The sequence below is a fragment of the Toxorhynchites rutilus genome, chromosome 2, assembly GCF_029784135.1.
Source record: "Toxorhynchites rutilus septentrionalis strain SRP chromosome 2, ASM2978413v1, whole genome shotgun sequence".
Classification (NCBI taxonomy): Eukaryota; Metazoa; Arthropoda; class Insecta; order Diptera; family Culicidae; genus Toxorhynchites; species Toxorhynchites rutilus.
Window position 1 is genome coordinate 51,220,659 of NC_073745.1, and position 19,649 is coordinate 51,240,307.

The following is a 19,649-nucleotide window of genomic DNA, read 5'->3' on the forward strand; positions in this document are numbered from 1 at the left end:
AAAAACTTCGAGTTGTTCTGTTTTTTTCTTTTTGATAAAGTTGTGCAGGATGGGAGCCAAGATAAGAAATTTGGTTTTGGAAAATTCAAAATCCGATGTGGTCAGATACATACATTGCGAAATCGCTAAATCGACCGTGTATGATGTACTGAAATGTTTCCGTGAACGTGCACACGATGATCGGAAAGATCAAAGAACGCGTCGTAGTGAAATTTACAATCGGAAATTGAGGTTCAAGGTGTTGATAACAATTAAGACAAACCCGGATCTCTCTGACTACGATATCGCTGTAGTGTCTAGTGCTCTGGCATCACTGTTCGAGGTGGTGTGCCATAAGCTAACAAAATAGAGGTGATCGAGAGAGAGGAAGCCCAGAGTTGATACTGATCGGGCATACGGATATACACGGTGTGTTGCATGCAGGGAACAGACGTTGAAGTGAATTGGAATTCTCCTGATTTTAAGTTGTTACAATCGTCAAAAACACAACTCTAACCAAAGTACCATTCGGAGAAACCATATGCGAGAAGGCCATCTTATTTTCCGTGCCAGAAAGCAACCATACAGGATGCTGAAGCAACATCTGGTGAACAAAAGACGCAGCCGAAAGTTTCACAACAAGGTTTTGACGAAGTACGAAGGATGCATGCTGACGGATGACAAAACGTACGTGAAGATGGATTTTAAACAGCTCCCAGGTCTAAAATTCTATAAAGCCACTGCCACAGGAGATGTTCCCGGCAAAGTTAAGTTCGTTTTCGCTGATAAATTTGCCACGAAGTTCTTGATTTGGTAAGGTATTTGCAGGCGTGTACAGAGAACCAAGATTATCGTCACAAACGAGACAATGGACTCAAAAATGCATAGGGAAGAATGCCTGCAGAAACACGTCTCCTTTCATTTTTTAAGACTCACAAAGGTGTGATGAAGTTTTGGACACTACAAGTTGGCACCACAGTCGAAGGGTGCTTGGTACCATGACAATAGGGTCATTGAAAGGGGGCATTAACAAAGACCTCAATCCTCCCAATTGCCCCAAATTCCGCCAAATGGAAAAATATAGGACAATTGTCAAGCGGAAATTGAAGAAGGATGACAAAGTGACTCGTATTATTGCAGACATGAAGAGATCGTGGAATAAAATGGTCGCTGAGGTTAATCAAAAGAGAGTCCAAATGGACGGTATGTGAGGAAAAGAATGAAAATTCATCAAAACTGTGACGGAATATTAAAAAAAAATCTGAAAACGAACAGTAAATTATCTGTATTTTGACATAAGAACATTTTTTGTGCTTTTAACCAATCCCGAGATTCAACTGGTTTTGTGATTCCTAATTTTAAATGAAGCTTATAGCATTTTTAAATTGTTTTGGTGGGCTTTCGGAGCAGTTTCAGCGAGCCCTTTTTTGTCCCCTCTTCATTGACACATCATTTCGCTTCATTTCGCTCTGTGCATATATCAGAAAATTAGTTCTATTCAGCCATGTCGCCTCTGAGTTCAAATTCTAATCAAATTCTTCAATTTGATTTCTTTTACAAAACATGACTTAGGCTTCGTGTACAAATTACGTAACATGTTAGGAAGAAGGGGAAACAATTAACATTGATGTTGGGTTGACATTAGTTTTGAAAGTTGCTTAGTGTGCAAAAACCACAATATAGTAAAATGGTTGAAAAAACTCCTGAAAATGTATCGTGTTGTAGAAACTTGCACAAAGGATGTTTACAAAAATGTCCAATTAGGTCAAATGTCTGATTATTCGTATAGCACTACAGTCATTGTATTTTTAACCAAGCTAGATCATTTTGAAATTTGTAATTCGTTTCACGCAGATAGAACATTTAGGTTTTTCAATTTTTTCATACTGTTGTAGTCTTCAAATACCTTTCGTACGATCAAGTCCCATAAGTCTGAAATTTAAAACCCCTGTTTGAACCATCCCAGCAAACATTAAATCGTATAATTTTGCACGTGCCAAGTCTTACAAGAAATCCGAATAAATCATAATCGCATATAATATCAATCAAAGTATGTATCGTGTATATTTGAAATCGCATTAAATGTAAAAACTTGATTTTATAAACTATTATCAAATTAAGTCGCAATTCGGTATAATAAACATCAATTTTATGATGTACATTGTCGTAAAATATATTTAATCCGCAGCATATGCGTATATTACGCTGATGCAGTTTGTGTGTCGTATAAGTGTATAATTTAAATCGATTCAGTACTGTAGTAAATCGTGTTGCATGCTGAAGAAAATCATGAAACAGTAAATCATATTAGATCCTAATAAAGAACATATAACATCATATTGAAATGTCAATGAAATGGTGATGCACTCGAAAGTTTTAACCACTGTTGAATTAAATTTCAGATAGCTCCGCGAGATAGCTGGTGGATGATAATCCAGACGACCGGAGTTCGAAACCACATCGGAGCAGTTTTCACCAAACACCAATCTGTGCCATTTTAAACATTCATATTCCACTCCCAACACAAGTCAATCAAACAATTATTATTTTTACAAACATGAATACTCATATTTGAAAATGGCGATTCGTGAGGCTATAATAAACATTTCACGAAAATATTTTGCGCCACTTGTTTTGTTTTCTATGTCTGTAATAAATCGTATATGAGTATGGCAAAAGTCGTATTTGGTGCTTTGACAATTCATGAATATATTCATATTAGATCGCAATTAAATTTCAACATAATCGCTATTATAGCCGGTCAAAGTTGCATATTCATCCAAATAAATTCGGTAAGCATTTGCCATGTATGTATATGGCCTCCACTTTTGCATGCATATGCCAGTTAGGCGCATTATATGCCAACCAAATTTTAGGTCATACCCAGCAAACATTAAATCGCATAACTAGCGTATATATAACATCATATGCCCTAAAATTTGGTTGGCATATAATGCGCCTAACTGGCATATGCATGCAAAAGTGGAGGCCATATACATACATGGCAAATGCTTACCGAATTTGTTTGGATGAATATGCAACTTTGACCGGCTATAATAGCGACTTTTGCCATACTCATATACGATTTATTACAGACATAAAAAAACAAATGGCGCAAAACATTTTCGTGAAATGTTTATTATAGCCTCACGAATCACCATTTTTATATATGAGTATTTATGTTTGTAGAAATAATAATTGTTTGATTGACTTGTGTTGGGAGTGGAATATGAATGTTTAAAATGACACAGATTGACGTTTGGTGAAAACTGCTCCGATATGGGTTCGAACTCCGGTCGTCTGGATTATCATCCACCAGCTATCTCGCACGGCTATCTGAAATTTAATTCAACAGCGGTTAAAACTTTCGAGTGCATCAGCATTTCATTGACATTTCAATATGATGTAATATGTCCTTTATTAGGATCTAATATGATTTACTGTTTCATGATTTTCTTCAGCATGCAACACAATTTACTACAGTACTGAATCAATTTAAATTATACGCTTATACGATACACAAACTGCATCAGCGTAATATACGCATATGATACGGATTAAATATATTTTACGACAATGTACAACATAAAATTGATGTTTATTATACCGATATGCGACTTAATTTGATAATGGTATATAAAATCGAGTTTTTACATTTTATGCGATTTCAAATATACACGATACAAACTTTGATTGATATTATATGCGATTATGATTTATTCGGATTTCTTGTAAGACTTGGCACGTGCAAAATTATACGATTTAATGTTTGCTGGTATGTTATATATACGCTTGTTATGCGATTTAATGTTTGCTGGGATGCCATGGTCGCCCGACTTTCGTGAACTGAAAATTAGTCCCATTCCGCCGTTTTACTTCTGTGTGTCCAAATCAAATTCTCTCACAAAGTAGGACTCAGCAACAAAAAATCATTACCACTCGCCTCAATACAGCTCTGTACAATACGAATGAGATTGAGAGAGAGCATTCACCGCACCAAAACAATCCCTCCAGAACGGAACAAATGTCAAGCCGAATTCATTCATTCACTTGGTGCTATCGGAGCAAAAAGACGTCCGATCGCGAACGGTCTGTTGTTTACAAAATTATTCTGTTGTGTCTGGTGTGATATTCGAAGGATTTGTGTACGTGGGGGCGTCAAAAGAAAACCCCTGCTGAAAAAGGAGAAAATGTTCTGCATTTTCGATGTGGCGAGCGTTGGGATAAAGATAGGGAAGCTCGCTTCCATGTGCAAGTGTGCGGCATAGACTCGGCAAGAAGATAACGTTGTGTAATATACATATTTAGTTAGTCACTTGAACCGAAGGGTTGACTGTTTTAATTAGGCCAAACAAAGAGGATCCACAATGGAAGGAGAAGTAAAGTCGCTGCAGGCCTCCAAAAGTAAGTGCGATATGCTACGATCGAACGATTTTGTTTGTTTTTTTTTCTTCAACTCGGAATGGAAAGCAACAGATGGATGTTCTTTTTGTAGATCTCAACGTGAAGGATGGTATTCATGATAAGGACGAAGTGTGTGAGACTGCGGAACTGGACAAGCTGCACAAATCGATGTAAGTTCTATGCAGACAATCATATTTCGAGTTTCCTCTTATTCTTTTAATTGGAAATAAATGATGAATGCAATCGATTATTGTGGGCGGCACCGCCTACGTGAAGTATCAGTCGCTAAAGATTTCCTTATGCCGAGCTGGCAATGTACATTTGGTTGTCACGAGATGACTATCACTTTATTGCTCTATTGTGCTTCGATTAGGGCGCGTAGTTAGGCGTTCGTCTTCATTCATTTCTTCTTCGCGCGCAGTATTACACGATGAGCGATGAGCAAGACGGATTATTATCTTCCGAATGTTACTTTGTATCATTTATCTAAAAATCATCATTTTATGGTTTCATCAGAGAGGAAAGGAAATGTTTTGCCTACACTTGCTATCCGAGGGGTTATTTAATTTTGTATTTAGCAAGCTTTTTCAATTAGGGCAAGTAGGGGAAATTCGGATCCCCTAAGTAAGGTGCCTAATATATCCAAACCAACACAGTCTAAATAAAAGTTACATTGTACACTGAGCTGTATTTGTTTTCTCTCAGTCAATAATGTTTAATTATTATATCAAGTTTCAAACTACCAAATATATAGTGAAATGAAAGAGATTATTATTTTACTATTAATATATTTGGTCAAGTGTGTGCTTAGTCGAAATAAACATGCTTATGTTTATGTAAGGATAATCATTTCAATCAGTTACAATGTTCTGGGATTTATACCAGGTGTCTTGGCCCGAGGCCAGACCAGAAGAATTGCATTGAGACCATACAATAATTCCCCTTATTCCACGCGAGTGACGTGAGATAGCAAAGTTTCTCGCTTCATTGTGGAAGCAACCTTAGTTTTCAAGTTCTTTTTGATACCCGAGTTTATAACATATGAGAACACGACTTCAAATCTCACTTGGTGACAAACTATAGTCACACCATTCGTCTACGGGAATGCAGTTACTTGACCCATCTCACCTCATTCGCCGCGCGGAATAAAAGGGAATGCCTTTTTCAGCATCGGAATTTTATGGCACAAAAAGATGGCGTTACTCAACATGTAGCATAGCCTATATGTTCGGTAACAATGATAGGTGAATGTGACTTTTTAGGCGCTTCATGAACCCACCAATAGAGGTGTGCAAATCAGCTCATCATGATGAACAGCTCTGATCATATCAGCTCATCTAAATGAGCTGTTCTTTATGAACAGCTCTTCAGCTCAGTTGTCAGTGCCGACTTTCAATTTGGGTCCCAAACTCGATAGCCACGAAGCCAGTTTGAAAATGTTAAAATTCAAATGAAATTTTTCACACCATATTATTAATTACTTGAAACACGTATTCCAGACTATTATTTACAACAGACTCAGCGAGTACAACATTTCTGACATTTTTACTGAGGCTTTACATTACAATAGAAAGTTTTCTTCCAAAAAAAAAATCTTATGAGATTTTTGCACCGCCTGCAAACAAAGTGTTTTTCATTGAAATAGAATACTCATTTGATACACAGAAGTTAATTTTCATTAATAATTTGAATTTTAAAAACGTGTTCATTCTGCCTGAGAGCCAATTATTATTTTTGGCGCCCCCTAAACTGGTAAACAAAGCTCAATGCCGTCAACGCGAATATAACAGTTGAAAACACGAGGGACAAATGAAACTAAACTGATGTCTTAACACGAAGAGCGAGAGACGGTCAGTTCATTTGAATCTTACAGCTCACACACTCTCTTCAATTCTACAGCTCTTTTCTCTCCTTCATCATCATCAAAGTGAGCTGAAGAGCTGTTTGATTTTTTTTGCGAGCTGTTCCGCGTCAACTCACTTCAAAGAGTCGATTCTTCGGAACAGCTCATGAGCGGATGGCACATCTCTACACCAAACCATTTTCTTCCGGCTTGTTACGAATGAGTAAGCTTATTTTTTCTGCAATTCAAATACCATTTCCCCGAATATCATGTGACGCCTGAAGCGTCTATCACAACTTGCGTGAAGCTGACCTCTCGGTCGCATTTGTGTAAATATATTTACCTATAAATAACTATTTGAACAAGGTATCATACACCATAACGGCCAAACTTGGAAGAACAATGTGTTATTATTTTATATTGTCTCAGAAACCTAAGATAATCGAATGTCCAACATTTATTTACTTTCAATATAACAAACAAACGCTTCTTTGTTCGGGCGGCAAATATCATACTAACATCTCTTCCCTTCCCCTGGTGACTGTAAGGACATGGCCGACGTTTAAAGCTCGAATCACAGAAAATTACACAAGGAGAATGATTTGCTAGTCCCAAGCGTCATTCTGTGTGTTCTTTGTGCAATTTGGTTGGTTCAGGTCAATCACGGAGAACAAACGAATTGTACAGTCTCAACAATCAAACGTTTCTTTGTTTCTCAGATGGAGGATAGTATTATATTGGTTATTTTCATTCAACTGTGCGTTATAAAATCTGCTGTAATTCTGCAAGTATCGCTATAAGTTCTAATGTTTGCAGGCAAATTTTTAGCCTAGTGTATTCCCTAAACATGTTGGATGTTGGACGCGCTACAGTGGCTATCTGTGAAGCAAACAATTTATTATTTGACAATGGTGTTCATCTTTATAACTTTAAACGGTATGCTGCTTCGATATTTGTGTGATCAAATTGAAAGAGCAAGTGATGTTCATAGATACTAGAAACGCGGATGATGCAAGAACACCTAACTTTATATTTAGTAGGTCGCAGAACTCGTTGTTATCCAAAGGAATACATTTTTTGAATTCGATGCCCAGGGAAATAAAACGAGCGGCAACAATGGCAGAGTTTAAGAGAATGTGTATTTTCCACGTTGAATCTGTTTTGCAAACGTGTTTTCGATTTTTTTATAAATTAATTTATGTTTACTAATTACTGAAATTTAAAAAATTTTACAGGTATCTCAAACTGCCATGTTCGTACTGATGATGATGATGATGTTTTTTTTATTGTATTGTAGTTTTTTTTAAAAAAAAAGGAAAAACAAGCGTTGTCTATGAATGTTTGAGCCTAGCGCACGTTTGGTGGACCTGGACTAATGCTAATAATGAACACTGGCAGAAAACTGACATACAATGAAATTTTATGTAGGGTCTGAAGTGGAAACTAGAATTGGGATAGCTCAATCAGGATTGTCGTAAACTATCATTCATCAGATGGGTATATCGATTATTTCTGATTGTAGCAGATCTCTTTTATGTTCTAAGTTGAAACTTTTGGATATTGGGTTCAATTCCCAATCAGTTAAGGATCTTCCCGGGTTGGAAATTTTCTTGAAATGCCTTGGAAAAAACATTGGGCCTGAAGTTGAGACTATGACTATGTCAATGTCAATATGGATAGGAACATTGTTTGTTTTTTTTTCGCAGTTTAGGCCTATTTTTAATGTTCTATTGATAGATATTTATGCCTGCAACAGAGCCAGTTTGCTTTGTTTTTGTTTTTATAATACTGGCTTCTTTTTTATCCCATTTATTTATTTATTTATTAGGCTCATTAGCATTTTGACTGTAACAGAGCCGGGTTTTAATCGTATACATGTACATATGTTTATGTTTCTATAAATTGTAAATTACACAGTAGTTAGTAGTAGCCATTTAGGCGTTAAGTTTTCTGTTCCATTACATTATGGTGAATTACACAGTAGTAGCCATTTAGGCGTAAAAGTATTCTTTCTGTCGTTCCATTGTTCAGCAGACCGGGCAGCGGAGACAGTTGATATTGATCATTGTTGGGTTATTTATAGAACAGCAGCCCGATGTTTCTTGCAGAGCAGAGCAGTTGTATGGATGAATCGATCTTTGTTCCACCGTGGATCGACTCCATCGCTGATGATGGTTGCTTGGACGTAATTATCCTATAACAACACAAATATGGTCAATTGAGGGCCCTGAGTTGAACTCACGATCGATCGCTTGGTAAGCGAACGCGTAACCAAGTGGCTACGAAGACCCCCTATACTGGCTTCTTGATATGTTTGAAAATAAATATTATCTATAAGATAAATCGTCCATCTCAAACCTTTGTAGGGGTATGAGGTGGGCCATCATCATCATCTCTGAACGTTTCATATTGATAAGTTTAGTCGTTTGTCCTTGTGTGTCGTTGAAAGTTTGGAGTAATTAGAGGAGAATTTAGTCGCAAATTGGTATCAACGTGAATTGGTCATATTATTCGAGTTGCAACTGGACTTTCCAAATGGAGAAGAAAAACTTCTGAATTTGGGTAGCTTCTGATTGCATATTTTATACGGTTCATCAAGAGATTGATGGATTAAAAAAAAACTCACCAAAACGTTACGACAGACAAATCTTTAAATTTCGTCTGAGATGCGAAGCACTGGTTTCAAAGTTTATGAAGCGTTGATGTATCCTTGATCTTTACGTCATTTATTCCGAAAAAAATTGGCTGAAAAACGATTCGAGAAGCTTCTGACTATTGACTTTTTTGATATTTTTCGGATTTTGGACGTATTATTGGAGCTCCGGCAGACTTAGCACTGAAACAATATTGCTAGCAATAAAAACAACAAGTTTTCTTACTATGATCCGAGAAATGAACTACTGGAGCTTTTTTGAAAAGGATCTACGGAACTTTTTACCAAAAATGGTCTTCTGTCTCTCATCTGGAAAACCCAACGTTGAGAGGGCTTTTCCGACAAGTTTATGATGCTATACATAACTTTGGAAGGATAGCATCAGTAGAAATGTTGAGCTAGTTTGTTCAACTAGTTCGAAATTCTTATTCTCTTTATCTAGAAGATAAGGAAAGTCGGAAGAAAGAAGCTTTTGGGTCATATGAATCAACGTTGATGAAAAGGCTACGGGAAGCAAAAGCAAAATCTCTGGAGGTGAAACGATGAAAATTTTGGAAAACGCACAGAAGAGAACCGAAATATTGCAAGATAAACCATTCCGTAAAAATCGTAACCGTTTCATAAAATTGATCCGAATCAAAAAGAATATGACTCATTCCGCACTAGTGTTTCAGAATCCTTCAAGATAACTTTCAACTGTTTTAAAAAATCTTTTTTTTTATATTTTACGACACTTCTCAGTCGTCATTTGACTCCATTTAAAATCACAAACAATTAATTTATTAGAAGATATCAACAGACATTTTTAAATATCATAATTAAGTTAATTAGATGTTTTAGGAACTACAGCTAAAGTACTAGTAGATAAAATGATTTAAGGGAAGGGTGGTAGAGACGGACCCCCTTAGCGAAAGTTGATTTTTTTCGCGAATTTCACCACAAATTGATAGTCTAGATCTCTTTTTATAATAAAATTTGTCTTTGAGGTAGAAATTTTGAAAAATGAATGTGTTGAGTCGGAAAAGATGGACAATAACTGAAAATTCAAGTTTATGTACTCAATAAGCTTTGGACGTATTCAAATATGCCTTAAAAATTATCTAACAAAAATGGCTAGACTAAAATCACCTTGAAGGGCTTGTAATTTTTCTTATTTTTTCATGTCTAATATACCTTTCGGAATTCGGAATAACAAATTCTGATTACGTTTTAAAAATCGCTCTGCTGATTCGTATCTCGAGGAATACCACAATAAATTACTCGATAACAATGAGAACCTTATTTTCTGCAGACGAAAATTTACACCGAGCTGCTCTTTTTGAATTACTTTTTGTTTTTATGTAAAATTTTAACAGGAAGCCAGCTAGGTGTATACAGTAAGTGTCAAAGTTATTGATACACTGTATTGCAAGTTTGTACATCATTAAAATATGAAATAAAAATATGATTTATCAATTATACAGGGGTGTCCGTCTTTTCCGACTTTCCCCTGCTAGTCTAACAGTTCGGCTGAAAAGTTTATAAGGTAACACAGTAAAACTATTTTTTTTTGCAAAATTAAATTTTATTATTCAAAATAATCGCCTTCGAGGGTGATACAGCGATTATAGCAATGTTGCAACTTTTCGATACCATTTTTATAGTACTCTTTCGGTTTTTCTAAAATAGGTCTCGGTTTCGGTAATCACTTCATCATCGGTCTTAAATTTATTGCCAGCGAGCATTCTCTTCAGGTCTGCGAACAGAAAATAGTCGCTGGGGGCCAGATCTGGAGAATACGGTGGATGCGGAAGTAATTCGAAGCCCAATTCATGCAATTTTGCCATCGTTTCCATTGATTTGCAATTTTTTCATTTTTTTCACAATAACAAAAGTTGCTTTACTCTCAATGCTGTAACTCACGAACCAATCGACCGATTGCTGTCAAATTTTGACACGTATCCATTGAAAGATGGTGTTTTGTGATAGTCAAGTAGATTTTTGCAATAGGCGCCATCTAGACGTCAACCATATGAACTTTTCAGCCGAACTGTTACATCTGGAATTTTTCTGAAAAATTCAGGGATTATCAGGGATTTTTTTCGAATTTTGAGCCGACATCCTGAAAGACGGAAGGTACGAATCGTTCATTCAGAGAGTAAACAGAACTTTTTGTATTTCTGATACAATTTGCGATGAAGTGCTCCTCTAATTACAGTTACAGTGGATTTTGTAAAGCACTATAAAAATCCTGTTTTTGGTACTTTTTTAACACTAAATCTACCGATGTTTCATGTATATCTATTCCTACCACAGCGGGTCAAGTGACCGTTTATAAATATTTAGTGAACAATGACTCGATTTATTAAGTTTTGTTGAGAAACGTGGCATAGCATATTTCTCCTATATATTTCGACATTTTGGGATAACAATTATTAGCAAATTACAATTTTTGACACGCAAAATAGCACTGTAGCTTTGAATTGTTACTGTTAGCTCGCTTGGATAGTCAGCAACACAAATAATTCTAATCATTCGCTATTCATTCACAAATACAACAAAATATATAGAGCAACAGCAAAAAATGTGTAATGCAATGGTTCTGTATCACAACCACACATACAAATCTTTCTGATATCATATAAATGTTTGCAAGGGTTAAATGACCCGTTGCGGTAGTTAGGGCAGATTACATATAATTATTAGTAAAAAAAATAACCAGAGAGGAGTAAACACTGAAAAGTACATTCGATGTAAGTTTTAGGAAAAGTAATGTAGGCAAATGATGTTGTGACAATGTAATTTGCAAGAAAATTTAGACTAAAAGTTGAAAAAGGGTCATTTGACCCCTCGTGGTAGATTTAGTGTTAAACACGATGTGAAAAATTTAAATATATTTTTTTTCGTCAAAGTAACAAATTATCCTTGTGCAGAATTTATTTTATTTTTCAAAACTGTCTTTCGATTTACGGTGCAATGATTATTTGTTGAATTAAGAACGTTCTAGGCACCATTTGAAAGCTAGTTGATAAGGTTAATTGAATTTTTTGTTAAGTAGGTTGGAAAAAATTGTGTTAATTCACAAAATCTTTGAAAAAACATTAAAAAAACGGTTTAATATTTTTTGTATTGTTGTCCAGTACACCTACAGGAGCCGATCTGGCGTAGTGGTAACATCCATGCCTCTCACGCTAAAGGTCACGAATTCAATTCTCACTCCCGACATTCATCCAAAAATGGAAGTTAAAGTGACGAACCAGCCAAATGAGTTGAAAGTCACTATAATACAGAAAAAAAAAAGTACACCTACACACACCAAGATAAAAATGTGTACGTAAAATTCTAATAACTGAAAGCTATAGCTTTAAAATAATGTATATCCCATCGATATGCGTCAATTTTTCACGATGTTATTGCATGTCAAAAATCGCTTAAAATTTCCGACTTTGTACTCTGCTCCTTTAATTTTTTTGTCGAGTGTTATTTTTAGATTCAACAAGCGACGTTTGTAGTTAAACTACTCAATGGCGATGTCGACTGCTCTTATCTCCTATCGCTTTTGGACTTTCGAGCCTCGGGTAGGATGCTGAGATACCGATCCATAAAGCAGCCAGGATTTCACCGTACTTTGTATGGATACAATCAACCTGTTTGTGCAATGATCCGCATGTTTTCGTCTGTTGAATCAGTGTTTGAATTTGTAATGTTCACGTCACAATTTGTTAAAAGTATAAGAAGGCTGCATGTGTTTTAAAACGTGATAGATTATTCATTAAGACTATTTCTGTCAGATGAATCAAATAATAATAAAGAATAAAGAATATTTTTTCTTGAAAGCTGAGATTTTTTTTAATACAAGTTTCCAAAAAATAGGGAGGCGTTTATTTCGTTTTCAAGTTACGATATTTCGAAATTAATTTCTTTTCAATCTTCGTTCAATATTCCTATGCGACTAAACTAGATATATACGACTAGAATCCATTATGTGCAAGTGTAATACACCGCTTACGCGGTGTATTACGCGGCTTACGCGGTTTTTGGAATTTACGCGGATTTCGGAATTTACGCGGTTTTTTTACGCGGATTTCGAAATTTACGCTTTTTTTTACGCAGCACGTATCAACCGCCAACAAATTCAATGTGCTTATTGGTGCGACTTTTCACGAAATAACTTGGTATTGTATCACTGATTAGTAGCTGAGAAATAAAAGAAGACACAAAAGAAGACATATCATGACAACAGCATACAAAAAAAAAGTTAATCAATTGTTAGAACATGGGTTGCATTTTTAATTAATAATTCACTGTTTGTTAGATTTTTATTCTGATTTTGAAATTTACCCGGTTTATTTTTACGCGGATTTTGGAATTTACGCGGTTTTTGTTTACGCGGATTTCGGAATTTACGTGGTTTTTTTACGCGGATTTTGGAATTTACGCGGTTTTCTTTTACGCGGCACGTATCCCCCGCGTAATAAGCGACTCCAGTGTATATCGATGAACTGATGAACTGATGAACTGAACAATAGTTGAAACGTTATGAATTAAAAAAAAACAGGAAGTGGGTTATATCTGTGGTATGACCGCAAGGTTGACATAGGACGGTGATTTAGTGATCATTTGTTTTTATTCATCCTTCGAACCCAAGCCCGTATGCTCGCACCTTCCTCTTTACCCCGTCCATAAGGTTCTGTACAACGTCAGGTTGTATTTTTTTTTTTTTTTTTTTGAACAGAAATCCATTTTCTCTTGAAGTCCGCCTCCGATTTGACAACTTTTGGGTCCTTCCGGAGGGCCTGCTTCATAATCGCCCAATATTTCTCTATTGGGTGAAGCTCCGGCGCGTTGGGCGGGTTCATTTCCTTTGGCACGAAGGTGACCCCGTTGGCTTCGTACCACTCCAACACGTCCTTTGAATAGTGGCACGAAGCGAGATCCGGCCAGAAGATGGTCGGGCCCTCGTGCTGCTTCAATAGTGGTAGTAAGCGCTTCTGTAGGCACTCCTTAAGGTAAACCTGCCCGTTTACCGTGCCGGTCATCACGAAGGGGGCGCTCCGCTTTCCGCAAGAGCAGATCGTTTGCCGCACCATGTACTTTTTGGCAAACTTGGATAGTTTCTGCTTGCGAATCTCCTCCGGAACGCTGAATTTGTCCTCTGCGGAGAAGAACAACAGGCCCGGCAGCTGACGAAAGTCCGCTTTGACGTAGGTTTCGTCGTCCATTACCAGGCAATGCGGCTTCGTCAGCATTTCGATGTACAGCTTCCGGGCTCGCGTCTTCCCCACCATGTTTTGCCTTTCGTCGCGGTTAGGAGCCTTCTGAACCTTGTATGTACGCATGCCCTCCCGCTGCTTGGTCCGCTGGACGAATGAATTTGACAAATTCAGCATATTGGCGACATCCCGGACCGAACTTCTCGGATCACGTCTAAACTGCTTAACTACGCGCTTGTGATCTTTTTCACTGACGGAGCATCCATTTTTGCCGTTCTTCACCTTCCGGTCGATGGTTAGGTTCTCGAAGTATCGTTTTAGTACTCTGCTGACCGTGGATTGGACGATTCCCAGCATCTTACCGATGTCCCGATGTGACAACTCCGGATTCTCGAAATGAGTGCACAGGATTAATTCACGACGCTCTTTTTCGTTCGACGACATTTTTCCAAATTTACGAAAAATTGACAGTGAAGCATGGCCAACGTGATCTATACACTCTTATCTGATTATAAGCGAAAGCTGAAGATATAATTCCTAAAAATTAAATTTCTAGAGCGTTTTTTCCGTGATGCAATTTGATGTGACACACCCTTTAATACATTGCTTGTACCCATGTACCCTCACAACACCCATTTCTCGTTTGAAAAATTGTTGGATAAACATCGTTTGCCAGTGCGCGTAGAGCGGGAATTCCTTCTTAGGATTCATTGGACCTCTAATAAATTGCCGAAAGACGTGGTCTTACGTCGATCGCACTTGATTGAAAAATCACAAAACCAAATGTATTTGGTTTTTCAGCAACGATAACATCTTTCCAGATTCTCCTCGATAGCCCACCATTGGTTAATGCTAACTCGATAACCACCTGTTAATTGCACTTGATTGAAAAATCACGAAACCAAATGTATTTAGTCGCAGTGTTATATGGATAGAAAACATTAAAATAAACTCATTCGCTTGAATGTTGTTTTTTTCAATTCCCAGGGGAACTGGCAGATTGTTTTCCAGCAACGATGACATTTTTCAGGAATCTTCTCGCTCCAATCGCTGTTCAATTATAACTGAGTAGATTTCCGAGCGGCGCTCGCTTATATACCGCTAAGCTAAGTTGTGTAAAAAAGCTAAGAAAAAATATAAAAAGTATAGCGCCCTTGGTGCTGAGACCATGAAAATTATAAAAGGAACCAGTACAATCAATAATCACGAAAACTAAATCCATTTTTTTTAATGAAATGTAGTATTTTTTGGGAGAAGGCTAGCTAATTGGCTTTGATTTTATATGTCGATCATCTGAATCGATCCAGTAGTTCAAAAGTCATGACATTTAAAAAAAAGTCATTTTTTGGAAAAATAGGAAAAAAATTAATTTTCGGACCTCTCTAAAATGGAAATTAAAAAGACGGGTGGGTAATGTCGGGGACATAACCGGAGTGACGTAGGACTATACAAAGGGGACAGCTTTTGTTAAATATATACTTTTTATATATTGTTTTATTTTCTTCTCCTACGTGAATACCTACTTATCTACCTGAAAAATGGATTAGTTTACTGTTTACTCTTTATGAACATGTTGATGGTTCTGAAAAGGACCTTTGGTGTTGTGTTTTTGTTATCACTCGATATCCCCATCTTGTTCGGTTAAACCTTCCTGTTTAGCTATTGCGTTTGCCACTCGCCACAGCTTTCACAGTTGGAAAATTTCTTCCCATCAAGCTTGTGACATGTTGTTCAGTAAATTACATTTTATGCGACGTGCCGAAACACTCAGTGTCGCATTGGAGGCGATTTTAACCTGTGTTTTAACCATAATTTGGACCCCGAACTCTATGTTTACAAAAATTTCGCATAACATGTCCGTCCAATTAGCTAAATGTCGAACTAATTGTAAATTACTGTACTTTAAATCTGGAAACATTTTGAGAATTGGTGAAAATTGAATAATCAGGAAAGTCCCCAACTATCAATAAGCTCAGAACAACTGCCAAATTCACATACTCATCAGATCCTGGCAAACAAATTATGAAAAAATCAATTTGTGTTTTATTATAATTTTGGATATTATTTTAGAATGCATTGAACTGTATTTCGTAAACTCTTTTTTGAAAGGTTTAATGGCTCTGATAAGCGCCGTGTTCTATGGAATGGTTCCAATTTAGAAAACTTAGTACTCGTGGTTTAAAAAAAACCATTTCGAACGCCCTCGATGTCGCCTTGTTCTGGTTTTGCCACCAAAGCAGATTGTATAAAGAACAAACTTTTTTCTTCCGCTACCTGCTGTCGTTTTGCGATTGCGTTTGCCACTCGCTGCAACTGCCTGTTGTTGTCTTGATGTCCACCGAACCGAATGTGTTCTGTTCTGAATGCGGGTTTTCTTATCGTCGCGAGCAGCTTTTCCACTTCGGCGGCCGAAACTATATAACGCCGGCTAGGTGGACTGATGCACTGGTACTAACGCGCTCGGCCTAGCTACCCTTGCGGGGAACTCCAGACTAACACGGTTCGAGCGGGATTTTGCCTTTCCCTTCACTTTTCCTCCTTTGCCATATCCAACCATGGCTGCTTGTGTTGGTTTGTTGATGTGATGTGATGCGAAACGATGTGATGTGGTGTATGGTTTCGATGAGAATGATCGTTACGGCAGCGGAGCGGGGATTTTTAAGCTGACTGGCTGGCTCGAGAATTACGCATGTGTGAGACTGCGACCAATGTTTCGTTCATATTTTTTCTTTTTCCTTTCCAATCGTGCTTCATTGTATTTCGCTGCTGCTCTGGTTGCCCGTTTTGGTCGGTACGATTTGAGGAGCACAAAATGGACCAATCAAAAATGGGCACATAGTGCATTTGGACAATGCTTGATATTTCACAATTATTCAATTATTTATCTCAAGAAAAATGAAATGTTATTCGTTATGATAGATGCGTAGATATATTTCCTATCAATTGATGCAAAAACCTTTGCGATCTATTGAGAAATGCTCGAGTTATAAGCGTTCCAAATCTTGCATTTTTTCCTACTTGTTCAGTGCCTAGATTTCCATTTCACCCCCTATATCTTCCGGTTACACGTAGTCCTACGTCAAAAAAAAATAAAAATACGGGTGTAATGTTTGCGTTAAAGAACAAAATTACCACTTTTCACGAAAATCTGAGAACCACTATATCGTAGAAAATTAACAGAATGATAGACTGCCGAGAGCTCATTCTTCCATGTTTACCACTCTTTAACCCTTTCGCTACTGCACATCGATCACACCAGCGCAATATGCATACTTTTTGGCGCAGTGCTCCGTTCAGCGGTAGCACTCGGACGGAGCACACTGCCGTAGAGAAAGGGTTAAAGCTCGCGATATCCAGCAGACGTTGACTTTCTCTATTCCCCGAAAGCATGGCATGAGCGTAGTATTTACCCTAGAGGAGTATTTTCTTTCGGATCAAATAATTTCCAACAAATTACTGTCGCCGGTGCATTTGTTTTGATTACATCTGCACGTGGCACTATCTATTTCCAACCAAAGCCAAACAGCACTGTAGCTGATGTGAAGGAGAGTGAGCTAAAAACTGCCCCAATAACTCCCACAATCGAAGCACGAGAGAACGGGTCCGCACATAAGCGCGCAAAATTAAAAAGCTCACTGTTAAGTCTTCAGTCAACCGCGGCAGGTGTTTATTGTTGTGTCCAGCGTGACAAAGTGTTTCGGGACTGATTTAGTGCCTCGCTCGAGTTTAAATTGTTAATATCTATATAGTTTAATAAAGTGATTGTATAACGTAACTGCCGAAACTACCTATTCTTGTCCTAAACGAGTGTTATGAATGTTGCGGAAAATGAAAGTGTGATAAGTTCAGCTGCTAACACGCGTGTGCATAGTTCCAAACTTGTTTGGGACAGGATGAAATTTCTGCGAAGTAAAGCCGGTAACCGGATAGTGGCCACTATTGGCAACCGTAATAATCACAACGATGGCTATCAGTATGCACTTCTGGCTGACAGCGAGAATAGGTAAAGATTTCTGCAATTCTGAAATGTTTCTATGTGTGGAATGCAGAAGAAACCTTGAACCTTCAAGGTAAATTTTTGGGCGAAGTTTGCCTTTCTAATGTTGAATATCGTGTCGCTGCCGCCAATAGGCTGCGTCGCGTAGATACGATTTTTTTACGGTTTTACGGCTACACCTTCCGTCGATGACTTTATCTGATTTGACAAGATAGCAAACTTCTGGGGAACGGCAGATTCCAGGTGATCTTTGCATTCTCTTGGGGCGCAGTGAAGTGCTAATTCAACATCAAATATTGTGCTGAAAACGTGATCACGACTAGAGATTGAATTTTGGATATCAATTTCTACGTTTTCCAATGTCATTCGATAAGAGCGGTCAGAAGAAATATTCACAGGATTCGAATGTCGTCATGTTTTTGCAAAGATAAATCGTTCGCATTTTTGCTGCATGGAAACGTTATCGCTGGATAAAACACGGGAAACTTCCTTATCAATGTGCGCCTTACGTTGTTGTTGTCGTTTTTTTTTCTATTTTTTCTACATGGCTTATGGCAGAATTGACGACATTAGTAACACATATTGTCACTCCCGTGGCTTCTGAGTTAGCGACGACATTGATCGTATATCAATGACATCATTGAAAAATCATAATATCGGAATGAACAACTGAAATGAGAAGCAAAAAAAACTATGTGAAATCCAGGAGCCATTCCTGCAACCGAGTACCGTTTTGTCTCAAATTCAGAACACTTCATTTTTAAATTTGAATTTATTAAACTTTAATGTTATAAATTGCTGAATAAAGCAAACCCTAACATTCTTTGTGATATGGGCTCCATTTTAACATCATTTATAGGTATCGATACAGTCATAATTATTGCAAAAAAGCGATTGACAAAACGTTTGCGTTACCAAATAAAAAACAAACATCGTAAATTTTTCAGCTTTTGTTGTTTAATTATTATTTTAATTATTTTGTTTTCTGTTTTCATGTAGGGGAAGTGCGGGTAATACGGACAGTGGTTGGTTTGTATAGTTACATTTTGAATTTCAGATTTTTGCCAATGAGAACCCCTTCTACATGTTATTTTATAATATTTAAACCACACCATGGATACTGATCAAAAATGGAAAAAAGGAAACAAAAGCAATTTTAGCGGCTTCGATATCAAGCATTATGAATGATTCAATATTAACATTCAATCCGCTGGTGGTTATATATCGGTTTGTGAGTTTACAGAAATGCGATATTACGTATGTACGGAAAAGTAAATTCATTTGTGAGTGAAAAATTGACATTATTGAAATAATTGTACTGGTGGGGTGAAACGGACAGTTCCCAGTGGGAATGAGATTTACTCTGAGAAGTCTGTTTAATCTATTCCTAAGAAATGCGCTGCGACTATAAACGGAAATCAAATCGCCAAAAGTGGACTGTTTCAAATCAGACTGGAACCAAGAGCAAAATAGATGAGGGTCTGTCCGTTTATACTGCAGAAAAGCACAATATCACTTCTAGCTGGATTAAGTCGATTTTTTCATCATTTAACAGACATTCGGGATGAGTTATAAAAATAT

At 37.2% G+C, this 19,649-nt stretch overlaps 1 protein-coding gene across 3 annotated transcripts in view; it reads left to right on the top strand.

Moving 5' to 3' along the window:
* The first annotated feature begins 4,037 nt into the window (after window positions 1-4,037).
* The window catches only part of LOC129765215 (copper-transporting ATPase 1), a 55,358-nt gene continuing 39,746 nt past the window's right edge, over window positions 4,038-19,649 (top strand). The window contains exons 1-2 of one of the 3 annotated variants that reach the window (XM_055765269.1): window positions 4,038-4,383; window positions 4,475-4,553. In XM_055765269.1, coding sequence (XP_055621244.1) covers window positions 4,347-4,383; window positions 4,475-4,553 — 116 coding nt within the window. In that variant the 5' untranslated portion in view covers window positions 4,038-4,346. Of the gene's footprint in view, window positions 4,384-4,474; window positions 4,554-17,779; window positions 18,075-19,649 lie in introns of those variants that run through there. The other 2 variants (XM_055765270.1, XM_055765268.1) reach the window with 2 other exon arrangements.